At 28.5% G+C, this 13,709-nt stretch overlaps 1 protein-coding gene across 1 annotated transcript in view; it reads left to right on the top strand.

Annotated features, from left to right (window-relative positions):
- Positions 1-13,709, top strand: part of LOC106785808 (cAMP-specific 3',5'-cyclic phosphodiesterase) — a 325,274-nt gene that overhangs the window by 15,944 nt on the left and 295,621 nt on the right. The window contains exons 2-3 of the mRNA XM_014746594.1: positions 954-1,152; positions 2,149-2,266. Coding sequence (XP_014602080.1) covers positions 954-1,152; positions 2,149-2,266 — 317 coding nt within the window. The remainder of the gene's footprint in view (positions 1-953; positions 1,153-2,148; positions 2,267-13,709) is intronic.

Below are 13,709 nucleotides of genomic sequence, written 5' to 3'. Positions count from 1 at the left end.
GGATACAGGAGTCAACAGGTTGCGCGTCTGATCGAAAAGTAAGAATTATTAAAACCGATAGATGATATTAAAAGAAAGAGATACCTTGGAAAATATAATACGTAATAGAAAATATCGGAAATTATGTAACTCTTGATACTAAGATATTGATAGAAAAATATTCGGAAATAATGAAAGTGTTAATAATTGTCTGTTTAAGAAAAGAATAACTTTACTTTTTCTTCTATATACAAAATTTTATTTTCGAGTTAGTATTAAGAAGCGTCTCTTTCTGGTTGACGACAGCAAATTGGTTGATTCTTATTGTGGGGATACGAAATCCGGATTCTGCTTGATCAAATTTGTTCTTGATCTTTTTCTTCCTTCTTCTTTTCTCCACCAATGATTTTTCCGATTCAATGAAAAATATTGGTATCGATAAAGTTTGATAAAGTTTTTTTTTCCCTTAATCTAGAAACATCTTTAACATTTTCCTAGCAGATTCCTTTAACAATGCAATATTGTAATATATATTTGTGCATATATATTCTCTACAATCTTACCACACGCATCTGTGTATGTGTATATGTTACCCGCCTAGGTTCCAAACCTTCCCCGGCAATGTTAACAATGCCTGGGAACAAACATTATATAAAATGATTTAACGATAACTTCATCATTGTAAATATCTAAAAGTTCTTATTTTAAGGTATTTAATGAGTACTTAAGAGACTGTTGCTTCAGATATGATAGAAGTTCAAACGACATCAACTAATTTCGTATTTGTGTTCAATAGATGTTAGGAAGAGAGAACGTACATAAATTTGACACAGGATTGTAGAAGATATTCAATATTTGTCAAATAGAAGCTTGTAAGTAAGACGAGTCTTTGAACGGCTTCATTATTAATCGACCACAAGATTATCGACTCATCGAAAAAGAAGGTCATTTTGGTTTTACTTCGTTTTTTACAGACGGTTGGAATAGAAGTGCGGGTGACCAATGAGATACCCATCTCCGTGACGGAGGAAAATACGATAAGGGATGTCGCACCGCCCTGGATGGCGTCCCCAGCCTCCAGCAGGACCACCCCAGCGACTCCTACGCATCCACATCCTCAATATTTATCACCGCACGTTTTTCAAGGACGTAACTCTCTCTGCTGCGCGAATGGTAAGACTTTTTCGATAATCTCGCGTCTCTTGTTTCTTTTTTTTTGTTTTTTTCCCGAAGAAATTCTTTTGAATTATGAGTTCACGATTATATCTTTATCATTAAGAAGATCTTATTTATTTGGTAAAATATAATTTTTCTTAACTTTCTCGCGTTTCCTTGAAATGAACTATGCATGAAGTACGAGGTATACGTATTGAATTTCTTATGCCTCTTTAACTTCAAAAGCGTTCGATTTTATTTTAAATATAACATTACTTGTCCTTTTTTTGTTGCACGTACTTATTTAGATACTTACACGTGTTAAAATAAACGACTAGCTATCTTGTTACTTACCGTTGGATTTACAATCTTGTGTCGGTTTCTAAGTAGGTATATATAATATGCGCTAGTGTAAGAATCGTGTCTTTTTTCGAAGAAACTTGTTAATTAGGCAAATCATAATTACGAAGCATTTTTTCTAGTAAAGAATAGATTATTTTTCATTCTAGCGTATCTCTTTTTCAAAGGTTTGCTATTTTAAGAGTAAGTATTCACTGACGCTTTACCAAAGTTCTTTTATTCTCTTTATGGGAAGAATAATTTAATTAAGGTAATTCTTATACATAAGCAAAAGATTTGTTAATGTAAATTTAGCGAAAAAAGAGAAGGAAAGCGATGGAAGGTTTAACGGAGACATTTGATGCTCGAGAAAAAAATTCTTTGAAAAAAATCATCTCGAAAGTTGGATTTTTGTTAAACTTCTACTCTTTGTTCTATAAGATCTTTTCGATTTTTTTTTTTCCGTCAACGTTAATCGTTTTACTTTATTTTCCGTTTTAAAGTTATTCTTTTAGTCGTAAAGTTCGTTCGTTCGATTTTCAAAGCAAAATTGACGGTAATGCTATATAAACATTGAACTTTTTTTTTTTATTTAACGACATCATACTTAGAGATGAAATTATGATTAGAAAGTGGCATATTACCATAAACTTTGTTTTCGTTCGATATTTTCAGATTACACGCTGCGAAGGCGGCGACCCATGACGCTTAGAATTGGACCGCGATTGAGTTTACCAAATAAAAGTACATCTGCACCGACTACTACGACTGATGGAGAGTGGCCATCAATTAGGTGAGCTTCTTATATACTTTTTTCTCGTTTATTTATCTATGTATTATATTTAGATATTTATTCATTTGTTTCTCGAAATTACTTTAATTACAGTCGTTAGCTCGTTGTTATACATCTCAAATAAATGTCAAAAACAGTAACTAACTAGAAATTTTTACGCGACTGGAAAATATTTATGGAAATGTCTATTTTCGATATTGGCTATGCTCTATTGTTGTTCTATTAATTAATTTATTTAAATGGTAATGCTACCACCGATTCGATAACAATCAGAAACCAAAAATTGAAATAACGAGAATCGGATTCATCGATGCATGTTGAGTTTGGGAAAACGATGTGATTTAACGAATTACAATTTTTCATTTAATCTTAAAGCGAGTGAAGCTTTTCCTCCTGGTTTGGAAACAACATAGATTGTTTAACTTGTAATTTTATAAGAAATAAAATGTTTCGATTTTCGACTAAGTTTTCACGATTAATATCATGCATATGAATATGTTCTCTTACTAACATAAGAGAAATGTCAAGAGAAATTATATTATTTTCATTTGACTTATAATGAAAGAATGTTATTAACTGCTTGTTGAAGAAAAGTTAATTAGAAGCATAAATTTTTTTTCATAAATTCATTCCGAGAATGAGATTAAAAAACATATATTTTTTTATTTGATGAGAACTCTTCAGCTAAGCTTACAATTCCTTTTTACAATATTTCTATATGCACTTATGTTGTATACAAATTTTTATACAAGTTGAATGTTAAAAACCAAAAAGAATTAAATTTTATTATCGATTTCTGCTTCTTTTTTCACTTTATCGACGTATCATTAGTAATTAAAACTTTGTATTACCTACTTCCAGGATATTCGATAATTTGTTCTGATTTATCGACACTTGTTAAAGTGTATCTCTCTCATCGGTAATAGAAAACAAAATATTTTTATTCCATAATAACTATTCAGTTATTTATATTAATATCCGTTTTGCAATAAATACGATAAGATTTTTTTATTAATAGTTACATGATTTTCTACTTTCGTTACAAATTTCTTTCCCATTGTAGAAAAACATCCTAAGAATAACCGTTCTCATAATAGATACATTCTATTCTTAATCTTCCCCCTTATGGTAAGGTTAGATAACCCACGTCACCCTAAAGAGTGGATGCATTTTATTTTTTTATATTTTTGAACGCGAAACAAACAAGTATCTATATTTAACAAGATTTTAATTAAACATGTTACGAAATTAATAGAATAATTTTTCAAGTGATATTTTAAAAAACATTTGTGTGTAAACTGATATAAACAATATCCTTATTTCGATAAGTTTGTAAATCATCGGTAAAGTAGATGCCTGTATATTGTTTGGATGATAAGGGATGTTTTCAAAGCTTCGTCAAAGAATACATAGGTACATAGAAGCTCACAAGTCCCCTTTTTTATCTAACCAGATTCATCTTAGTTCAGATTCAGTTAGTTACTACCGGGACTATCAGTAAGCAATAGTAGGTACTTAACTATCAAAGAATGGTACAAACTATCAAAGAATACAGTATTCTACCTACTATCGCCCATTGGTGGTCCCGGTAGTAATTAAATATAAAACTGGTTAGATAAAAAAGGGGATTTTTGAGTTTCTATGTACTTCTCTATTCTTTTGATAAAATAAATTTTGTCAATTTTATGATTATCATTTTCATATTTACCGGTCACAAGTCCGATGGCTACGTAGTTGGCCAAATTGGCCGGTAGGTGTAGTTTCGATCGCGAAGAGGGACGCCACCCCTCGTGATTCGTCGTTGCTTGTCTTTTGTTGTTACTAGCGCTTCGACAGGGCGCTTTGTTGAGAGCCGCGCGTGATTACGGACCGATCGTGCAGCTTCAAAGTGATCATTTTGTCCGATTTTTTTCATTTCTGGTTTTCATTCGAGACATTATGTAAATCGAATTGTTTTGTTCGTGAAATTTGTTATTTTCCGGCGTAGATCGAAATCGCGTGTTTGTATGTGTTGTGTGAACACGACATAGAAAGAGAGAGGGAAAGAGTGAGAAAGAGAGGAAGATTAAAAGAGTATTGGAAATCCACAGGACTTTAGCGGGTTTCATCGTTGACGCTTTTCTGTCCGTTTAATCGACCTTTGACAAATGTAATACATTGACACACGTTCGTCTATTGAAAATCAAATCTTTCTACAGTCAGTATAAATATCTAATATCGTAAAACTTATTCGTAATTGTTTTTTCGATCGATTTTTGGCGCCTTTTTGAAGTTATAAAGTTAAATAAGTGGATAGATATTAACATGTACATGTGAATAATGAGAAACGATCGATTATACTTAAAATAATAGTGACATTACGAAGAGACAACTATGAAGATATTATTTCTTATGATAAAAATAGAATTTATTTCGTTTAGTGTATAGTGAAAGTTTATCTTCGAATCGTTCGAAAATGCCACGTAAAAAATTGACGATCTTCCCAGGTTTTCGGTGCGTCGATCCTAATGCGCGCGAAAATTTGAAAAGAAATTATCTTTGTTAAATATTTTGCGTAGTTTTTATAACCGGTCGATTAATTTTTTTAATCGGGGAAATTAGTTCATTGTTGTGTTAAGTTGAAGAACTTTTATATTATAGACTTTCGCGAATGTGTTTGTGTGCACTTGTGTATAGACAAACGATTCATACGTTTAAGTGCATTAGAGAAAAATAACAAAAATATATACTAGTTTTTGCTTATGAGGAAAGAAAGAAGCAATGTACGTGATGCTTGCATGATTAGCGAAGAAAAATGTGAGAGTAATTCTTTTTTTTCCAAGAAAATACAATTTTCGAGACTCAAACTTTATTCCGAACTTTTTTCGATTCGCTATAATTGTATTTTTTAATTTTCCAAACAACAAGATAAAAATACATGTTCTTTTTTTTTTTAGAGGCAAAAATTTTTGCTTGCAAATATCAGAAACTTATTTTCCTTTTTTTCTCGTTGAAATTAATTAAAAAGACGAGTTGAGTAATACACTTTAAGACTACTGCGTCGCACGGCTTTTGGTCGTTGTTAGAAAATCATGCGACGCCATTTTGAAAATCTATTGGAAGTCACGCAAGTGTGTATTTTCTTCGGCGCGAGTTAGCTTCTTTATAAAACTTATTGTACTAACTTCTTATCGTGTTGCACCGTCTTTTAATATTCTTTACTCTTTTCGTTTTCGCAAGAATAAAACACGTGAATGAATTTTTGAGCAACTAGAAGATCGAACGAGATGTTTTCGTGTTACTTTCAAGTATATATATCTGAAGAAAAAGAAGAAAGAATATTGAATATCAAATAAGTTAGAAAGATTGAGAGAGAAATAGAAAAAGGATGGCGTATAATAAAGGTAAATAGACAAAAAAATATCTTGGTTATCTTTCTTTTTGAGCGTTTGAAAAAGATCGATAAATACTTCGATTGGTTTTTCAAAATGTCTCTTTGCTCGCGAGCAAGTTTGGAACGTTGCTAACAAAATATTTAGTCACGTTATGGAAATATCCTATTTCTTTAATGGTATCAATAATTTTGAAGTGATTGATGTATAAAAAAAAAAAATTAATTTACAATCCGAAAAAAGAGAGGATTTCATTCATATTTCTTCTTGTTACAGATAAGATACAATTTTTATAATTAAAGAACATTTGTTTATAGAGGATGACAAATAAAATTTGCGTTTTAATTTTACAATTATTAAAATACATACATAAAGAAAACATTTCTTTTTACTGTATTTCTTAATTTTAATGGGTAGTTCGATCACATAACAATGGAAATAACAATTGCGTATCTCGATAGAATCCGAGGAAAGTTTAGATAACAAACTCTTCTGATTTCATGAGACCAAAATGTCTCGGTTAAAGTGATGTTACAATAGTACAAAATAACATACCGAACTCACAATCAGATTCAAATTGTCCATCTATTTTAGATTAACAAAAGTAAATCGGAAGGTTCTCTGTATTGGGTAAAGTTTCTAAGGAAGTTCCTCTCGAGCATACTCGATATTTTCATAAATCGTTGAGAAAAAGTTTTCGTTTCTAGAAAGAGGAAAAGAGAGGTAGAGAGAGAGAGAGAGAGAGAGTGAGAAAGAGAGAAAGAGAGAAAGAAGAGAGAAAACCTTTTCAACTTTTTCTTGTGACTCAATCGACAAATTAGATATTTGTTGTCGACGTTTTCTTAGATCAAAGAAAATTAATGGTGTATTTGAAAGGAGATTGTGATAGATGATGTCATAAAAAGATTTTTTTCTTGATGAACTCTATACATTTATACAAGTTAAGATATATTTTTTTCATTTTTTTTCTTTTCCTTTTATATGAATTTTCTCTTTAAAACATATCGAGATTTGACCACATGTTTTCTCAATATATATATATATATATATATATATGAGCATACACATACAATTGCACAACTTAATTCCAGTATATTTTTATCATAAAATTTCATTCCAGCCAANTATATATATATATATATATATTCCTATCATGTAAGCAAGCTTGCGTCATTGTGTTAACCTTTGTGGTATATCGAAACTGACCAAACTGTCGATTAGAAGCGTGCGAAAATCTATGACGTCTTCTAGTTTGAGAAATGTCAGCGTCAATAAGCAAACTCAACTTTGAACAGCTGATGCTTTTTACTGTTCTATGTCTTAACTACAACGTTGCATATGTATTATATATATATATATATATATATTCATCTTTCTTGTTGTCTATTATCATACTATTATAAATCGATATATTTAGCTATTTTATTTTTTAATATCGAATTTTTTTTATTTATTTATTTTTTAGAATTTTATTTAATTAAATCAGTTACTTTGTATTATTCCTAGGATGTCGTTCGTCAGTTATAAATTTCAATAGCTTTTAGAAATTCTCGAAAGAGATTAATACAATCTTTCCAAGTAAATTTAATTTTTCAACTACTCTTTTTTCGTCGTAAATGTGTGAAATAATGAAACGCATTTTGATAATTATCTTTCCAATCTAATTATCTGCCCGAGAATGTAGGTAGATGTTATCGGCCAATGACGACGATGAACTAGAAATTTAAAAATAGTGATCCAATTTTCACCTTTTGTATTATTTTCTTTTTATTTCTATTTGTATATGGAACATTCCACGTCAAATCGAACACTTTTATATCCGATCCCTTTCGATTTAGCTGAAACTTTTTAATTATTTTCTACTCCATTGAAAATCTTCCTGAGAATTTTTCAAATTTTTTTTACCCAACCTAAAAAAAGTGATAAATTTTAAAAACAATGGCTATTTTTTTTTCAAATAGCCGTAACTTTGTCAAAAATTGACTTATCGGGACGTTTTTTTTTTAAATTGATTTTCAATTATTTAAAACGTTTTAAAAGTTACGAATATATTGTAGTTTTTATTAAAACTAAAATTTATATATATACATAAATGGCAAAACTACTTTTTCCATATGACGAGTATACTCGTCATCGAAAAATGTTAATATGTTCTGTTATGACGAGTATACTCGTCAATCACAGGTAACAGGCTCAATAACGCGACCCTTGAGATGATTTTACTTTCGAACATCCTCTCATTGTTAAGGGGTTTTCTATAATATATGTTAAATATATTGGTTATAATTTTCATATAGTAGTCGATTATTTATCGTTTTCTTTTTATTCAAGGTATTTACTTATATGCTTCGTCTTTTTGTCTGTCAAGTTAAAATATTATCACACAAAAATATAGGAATTTTTATATTACACCGCGGACACCATAGAAATTTTCCTGAGTCATCGATTGACCTTTTCTCTGGAAACATCTGTCCACTCACGAAAATAGGTTTATCGTACTCAGATAGTGTGATTCTTAAAAATTCAACATATAAAGTATCTTTCGGAGATTCGAAATAATTTAGTAAGAATGTTTTTTTTTTCGATTTTTCAAAACTTTCTAGATGAATTATTTTGTGAGTAATCATTATTTTTAAACCATTGGTTGTAATATTAAGTATCATTTTGATTCTAATCGTAAATTTGATTATCGATTATAATTTTCGTTTCAGTTGGAATGATATTTTTATTCTTCTATCGTTACATCGTTATTTACTATAATTAGCGAACAGTAGTTCGAAGAACGAAAGTACGGTAATTTCGACGAAGTGAGGGAAAATCGCATGTCGAGCTACAATTTCTTGATTCTTGACGTTGAGATTTTGACCCAAAACACGAGGAATTTATTACGATAAAATGGTCCTTGATGTTTCTTAAAGTTTATCATTACGATGTATGTACAATATATATGTCTTTATCTATATATATTATTTATAATTAATAATACATTATTTTTTTATTTTTTATAGATTATATTATTATAGAATATATTAAAATATATTATAATATTATATTTGAAAAATTTTTCATGCATGCATAAATAGCTTCGCGATTTCGTTAAACAAATATTTTCTCTTTTATTTTCAGAGGAATGATCAAAGTATATTTTAGCAAATGTTTCTATCAAGTAATTCATTAAAACAACAATTTACAAAATTACAAATTCAGAAACGTGTCAACTGGTCCTGATATTTTCTATAAACATTTATAATAAAAACAAGTTAGAGACTCATTTAGTTTAATCAATCATTCTGATTGGTTTTGGTAATTCTAATGTTAAACGATCTATTCTCCCGAAAAGATTATTTCCGATTGAAGATAATTGCGATACGGTGTAGTAGAAATTAAAACAACTTTCGTCTTTTTGTAAATACCGAAGGAATGACAAGAGTTGTTTTTCTCAAATTTATTGTTTGGATAAGCAAATAAATTTTGACGGAAAGATGATTCACTAGAATATTGCATCGATTCTTAAAATATCGTCTTTTTAAATCGTTCACCATCGACATTGTGCGAAAAGTTGTGTTTCTCTTTTACGATTGATTTACAAGCTCTTTTTATCTACCATTCGCTAAATCCGAATGTCTATCACTCTGACCGCTGGATGTTTCGTTATTTCAAAAACGAAAATTTCGATATTTAATTACAGTATACGAGCGTGTTGTTTTAACGAACTGCGTGTACCCATCTATGTTTGATTGCTCTTGGAGTGATTCTTTTTATCGACATATATATATAATATACAATTTTTAATTACAAATATATAGTATGTATTGGCTCGGAGGAAAAGTTTCTTCGTATTTAAACAAAAAAGCGAAATAAGATTTTTTTCTTTTTTTACATTTTCTATCCAGTCTTCTTCAAATGGTTTAAAATCATTTTATGATAGATATTTAGTTGCTTATCAATACCATGACTGCTAATGTACTGGTCTTCCTCAATTTTGTCATCCATTTTTCCAATCTTTGGTCGATCAGAGCAAGGTACATTTTTGATATCCAAATTTTTAATTAGCTGTGTATCAAATGTACTGATATTACATTATATCCTAAACATTATACATTTTTTATATTAAAAATTCACAATTTATTGAATTTCGTCTTTATTCTTATTTATTTTCGAGACCTTATTTAGTTAAAAAAGTTATTTAGTGTAAAAATACGAAAAAACATTTCTTTTAATCTATAATATATATTGTATTATAGTATTTTTTTATACTATATATAATGCATATACGATATATGTGAATTATATATAAAGTATACGTGAGTATACTTCGATATTATAACTCTAGTTGAGTTAATGGCATCGTTAACTTTTACGACGAACGTTATTTTGCCATCGATAACATTTGAGACGTTATGTCGGTTCTCGAAACAAATTAATAACCTTCCATATTTTATTGAATCAAGAAATGCCTATTTTTTTGTACATCCTGTAATGTCGGGTGTGTAATTAAAATATCGAAGTCCCACGTGATAGGAAATTAGATGTATTCGAAATCTTCAATGCTCCAATTTAATTTCTCGAGTGCAAATTATTAACCTCTTGGTATACAAATAAAACGAAATAAATCTATTTCATTTAGCAAACTTAACAATCATGTTACTTTTTTTTTTTTTTTTTTAGGAACGTTACAAAATATTTCAATTGCTTAATATGTTTTAGCGAGATTTATATAAAACATCAGTGAACAATAATTGAGTAATATTATTAAATAATAAATTAGTCATTTTGTCAAGTATGAAAAATATGTTAATAGGGTTATTGTGTTATCATGATTGTGTTTTTACTTGCATTTATCTCTTTATTTTTGTTACCTTTTTTTTTTCTTGAATTGTTATACCCTCTTGGTCCATCAGAAAGTATTGATCCTTTTCGTTCTAATCCTAACTATTTGATTTCCTTTTTGTTGCTCACTTTTTATTGACTAAGGTTTTTATTGCTTCGTATTACGACGTCCGTTGTCAGAACCATTCGTCGATTCTGAAGTAGGTAAGAATGGAGACGAGTTTCTCTTACCTTAGCTTTTAATGGAATTACGTCTCCTTCAGATGCGAAAATGTCTATTTTACCGATTTGAGAATGGTCAAATTATGAGTCAATTGGCGATTTTATGTTAAATTAAAGAAATGTAGTTGTCTTAATTTCAACAAGTAAACTTTCTTAGCAAAATTTTTCGTAGTAATTGAATAATATCGAAAATTTTATGTTGTCAATATGGCGACATTGTTTACGTTCTCAAACGTCTTTCTTTCTATCTTTCTTTTTCTTCTGCCCCAGCTTTGTCTATTTTTCTCGAAGCGAAGAATAAAACTACGATTTAAATTTGTTTGCTTTTCTTAGATAAACGTCCTCGCGTTTTTATCATATTTTTTTTTATTTCCTTGTGAATTATCTTATGAATCGAAAATTCCATTTTTTTCTCAGAATAAAGGAGTTCGTAACAAGCTATTTCTGACATTTATATAATATCACATGATCTGAATTCACCTCTCATTTTTGATCCTGCTTATTATTCGATTATAGACGTTTAAATATTCGTCTTGTACTGTTTTAATGATTTTTCTTACAATATTTCGTTTAGAAAAATTCACGAAACGTTTAGAACAAATTTCAGAAAAATTTAAATACGATATCAAGCTGAAAATATATACGAACATAATTTTGGAAAAATTGTCAAGTACGATTATTTAATATTGAAAGATGAATATTATCGTAATCACTATTTTTTCCTTCAAATTGATTTATTTCTTTAATTTTTTCTTTTCCAGATCATAATAATTGTATTAAATTATTAATAATTTTCATTCTAAGTTATCCTTTTATTCTCTTTCCAATATATGTATAAACTCGAGATTTTTTGAAGATATAGGATATTTCAAAATAATTTCAATAACTATACTATAAATCAATAACTGAATAAAAAAAATTAAAAAAGTGCGCAGAATCGTATTATAATCTTTTTTTTTGCGATGAATTTTACGAGAATTCTAATGAATACGGTAGATAACAGCGTTGCGAATGAATATTATTTTTGCAAAATAAACAAACTTCTTTTTCTTTTCTTTTTCCTCATCCTCTTCTTCCACTTCTTCTTCTTTTTTCTTAAGAAATAAGGAATTCTAGTTTCTCACGAACGATCGTTATAAATATTTGCGAGTCGAGCTCGTTCATATATAAGTGAGCACTACTACTACATATTCAGTAAAATGGTCGGAGTACTCGCCTTAGTACTTATATTATTGAGAATGGCTTTTAAGTTTTCCATACCCACTTGGCGTTTGCACGAGAGAAAAAGTAAGAGTGAAAGGATACAAAGTAGGTAGGGAAGAAAGGGTATTCTTAGGAAGTATTGTAAGTATTCATCGAACAGTTTGTCTTAGGGATTTATTATTAATTATACTTAACACAATGAATTTTCTTCAAAACAAAATGAAATAAATGGGAAAGGTAGAAGAAACATTTTGAGACTATATTGAAAGATATGCCTATGGAAATAGAAGGAATAAACAAATTTTAATTAACGTCGACGCAAGTTCCCTTTGATTTGTATCAAGCATAACCAAGCTATAAATTTTCTTATTCTCGATCAGAATGATTAATAGTATATATAGTATATTGTTAATTACTTCCAGTCACGTGTAGGAATGATGATGTAACTGTTGGAAAATCTGTAGGTGTTTTAACATTTTAACGTAATACATACTAAAGCCGATTAGTTTTATGCGTTACAGTTATACGTAAAATAAGTATATTATACTTACGTTCTATTAAATACACATTGTTGACATGTTATTATTGTATACAATATATAATATATTTTATGATAGCTGTATTCATTATTAAATGGGAAGTAATTAAAATTCTGGGAAATTGTTAGTATTTAAAATTAATTAAATACTATGAAACATAATATATATATAACTAATATTATAGTAACAATTTACATAGTTTTATACTTTAATAACTTTAATTATTTCCATATGCAAGCTCGAGTATATTTTTGTGGTCTCTTTTTTGGCATTAGAATAAACGTGTAAATAAATATATAGTTAAGGTAGACGCGTTATTAACTACATTTGTGGTAATTTTTATTTCTCCTTTTATTTTTTATCTATTATTTAATTAAATTAATTTCAAGAAAGTTTTGTATTTTATATTGTTGAACGTTGATAAACTTACACGTGAAGATATCAAATTTAGTTACAATTGACGTATAAAGGTATGTTGCTTGAGAAGCGAGGTTTCACGGTAAACGTCAATACTCAAAGCCAGTGATGAGTGACATCGAAGGTTATTGGCTGGAATGAAATTTTATGATAAAAATATACTGGAATTAAGTTGTGCAATTGTATGTGTATGCTCATATATATATATATATATATATATATTATTTTATTTCATTTTATTTTATATATATTCTATATTACAGAGAAATATTAAGAACTTTGATTATATTTGAGTCTGCAACTTTATAAATTTTGATAAATCTTCTAGAGTTGTTGTAACATTTTAATAATCTCAAGAAATAATATTGCTTTATACTTTACCTTTAAACTCTTTTTGCTTCATTTTATATTGTAATATTGTATAATATAAAAAGTTTTCATGTTGTTATTTAGTAAATTCCTTTTTTTTTATATTTTCTCTTTCTGTTTTTCTTTCTCTTTTCATCATTTTTCGTCATCTTGACATTATATGTACAAAAGAAAAGATAAGAATAAAGATTGAGAGAAAAGACGAAGTAGAAGTCACCCGAGAAATAAGAATTCAATTCTGTTCGCGTGTGTCTTTTCACTACTCGCTGTATATTTTTCGTAGATCTACTGCTCCGGAAAAATATTATCTCGTTTAAAAGTCCACACACAAACGTTTAATAATATAAATAGAATATAATCTTATTATTAATAATTTTTAAGAAATTAAAAGAGAAAAGTATATTTTTAGAAATAGAAAAAAAAATATACGAAATATATATTTTTAAATATATAAATTAAAAATATATAAAAATAATATGAAAAAAAGAAAAT

The sequence above is a fragment of the Polistes canadensis genome, unplaced genomic scaffold, assembly GCF_001313835.1.
Source record: "Polistes canadensis isolate GaletaPanama2010 unplaced genomic scaffold, ASM131383v1 scaffold_3, whole genome shotgun sequence".
Taxonomy (NCBI): domain Eukaryota; kingdom Metazoa; phylum Arthropoda; class Insecta; order Hymenoptera; family Vespidae; genus Polistes; species Polistes canadensis.
Note: the sequence above shows the minus strand (reverse complement) of the source record. Positions and strands in the feature narration are given on the sequence as shown.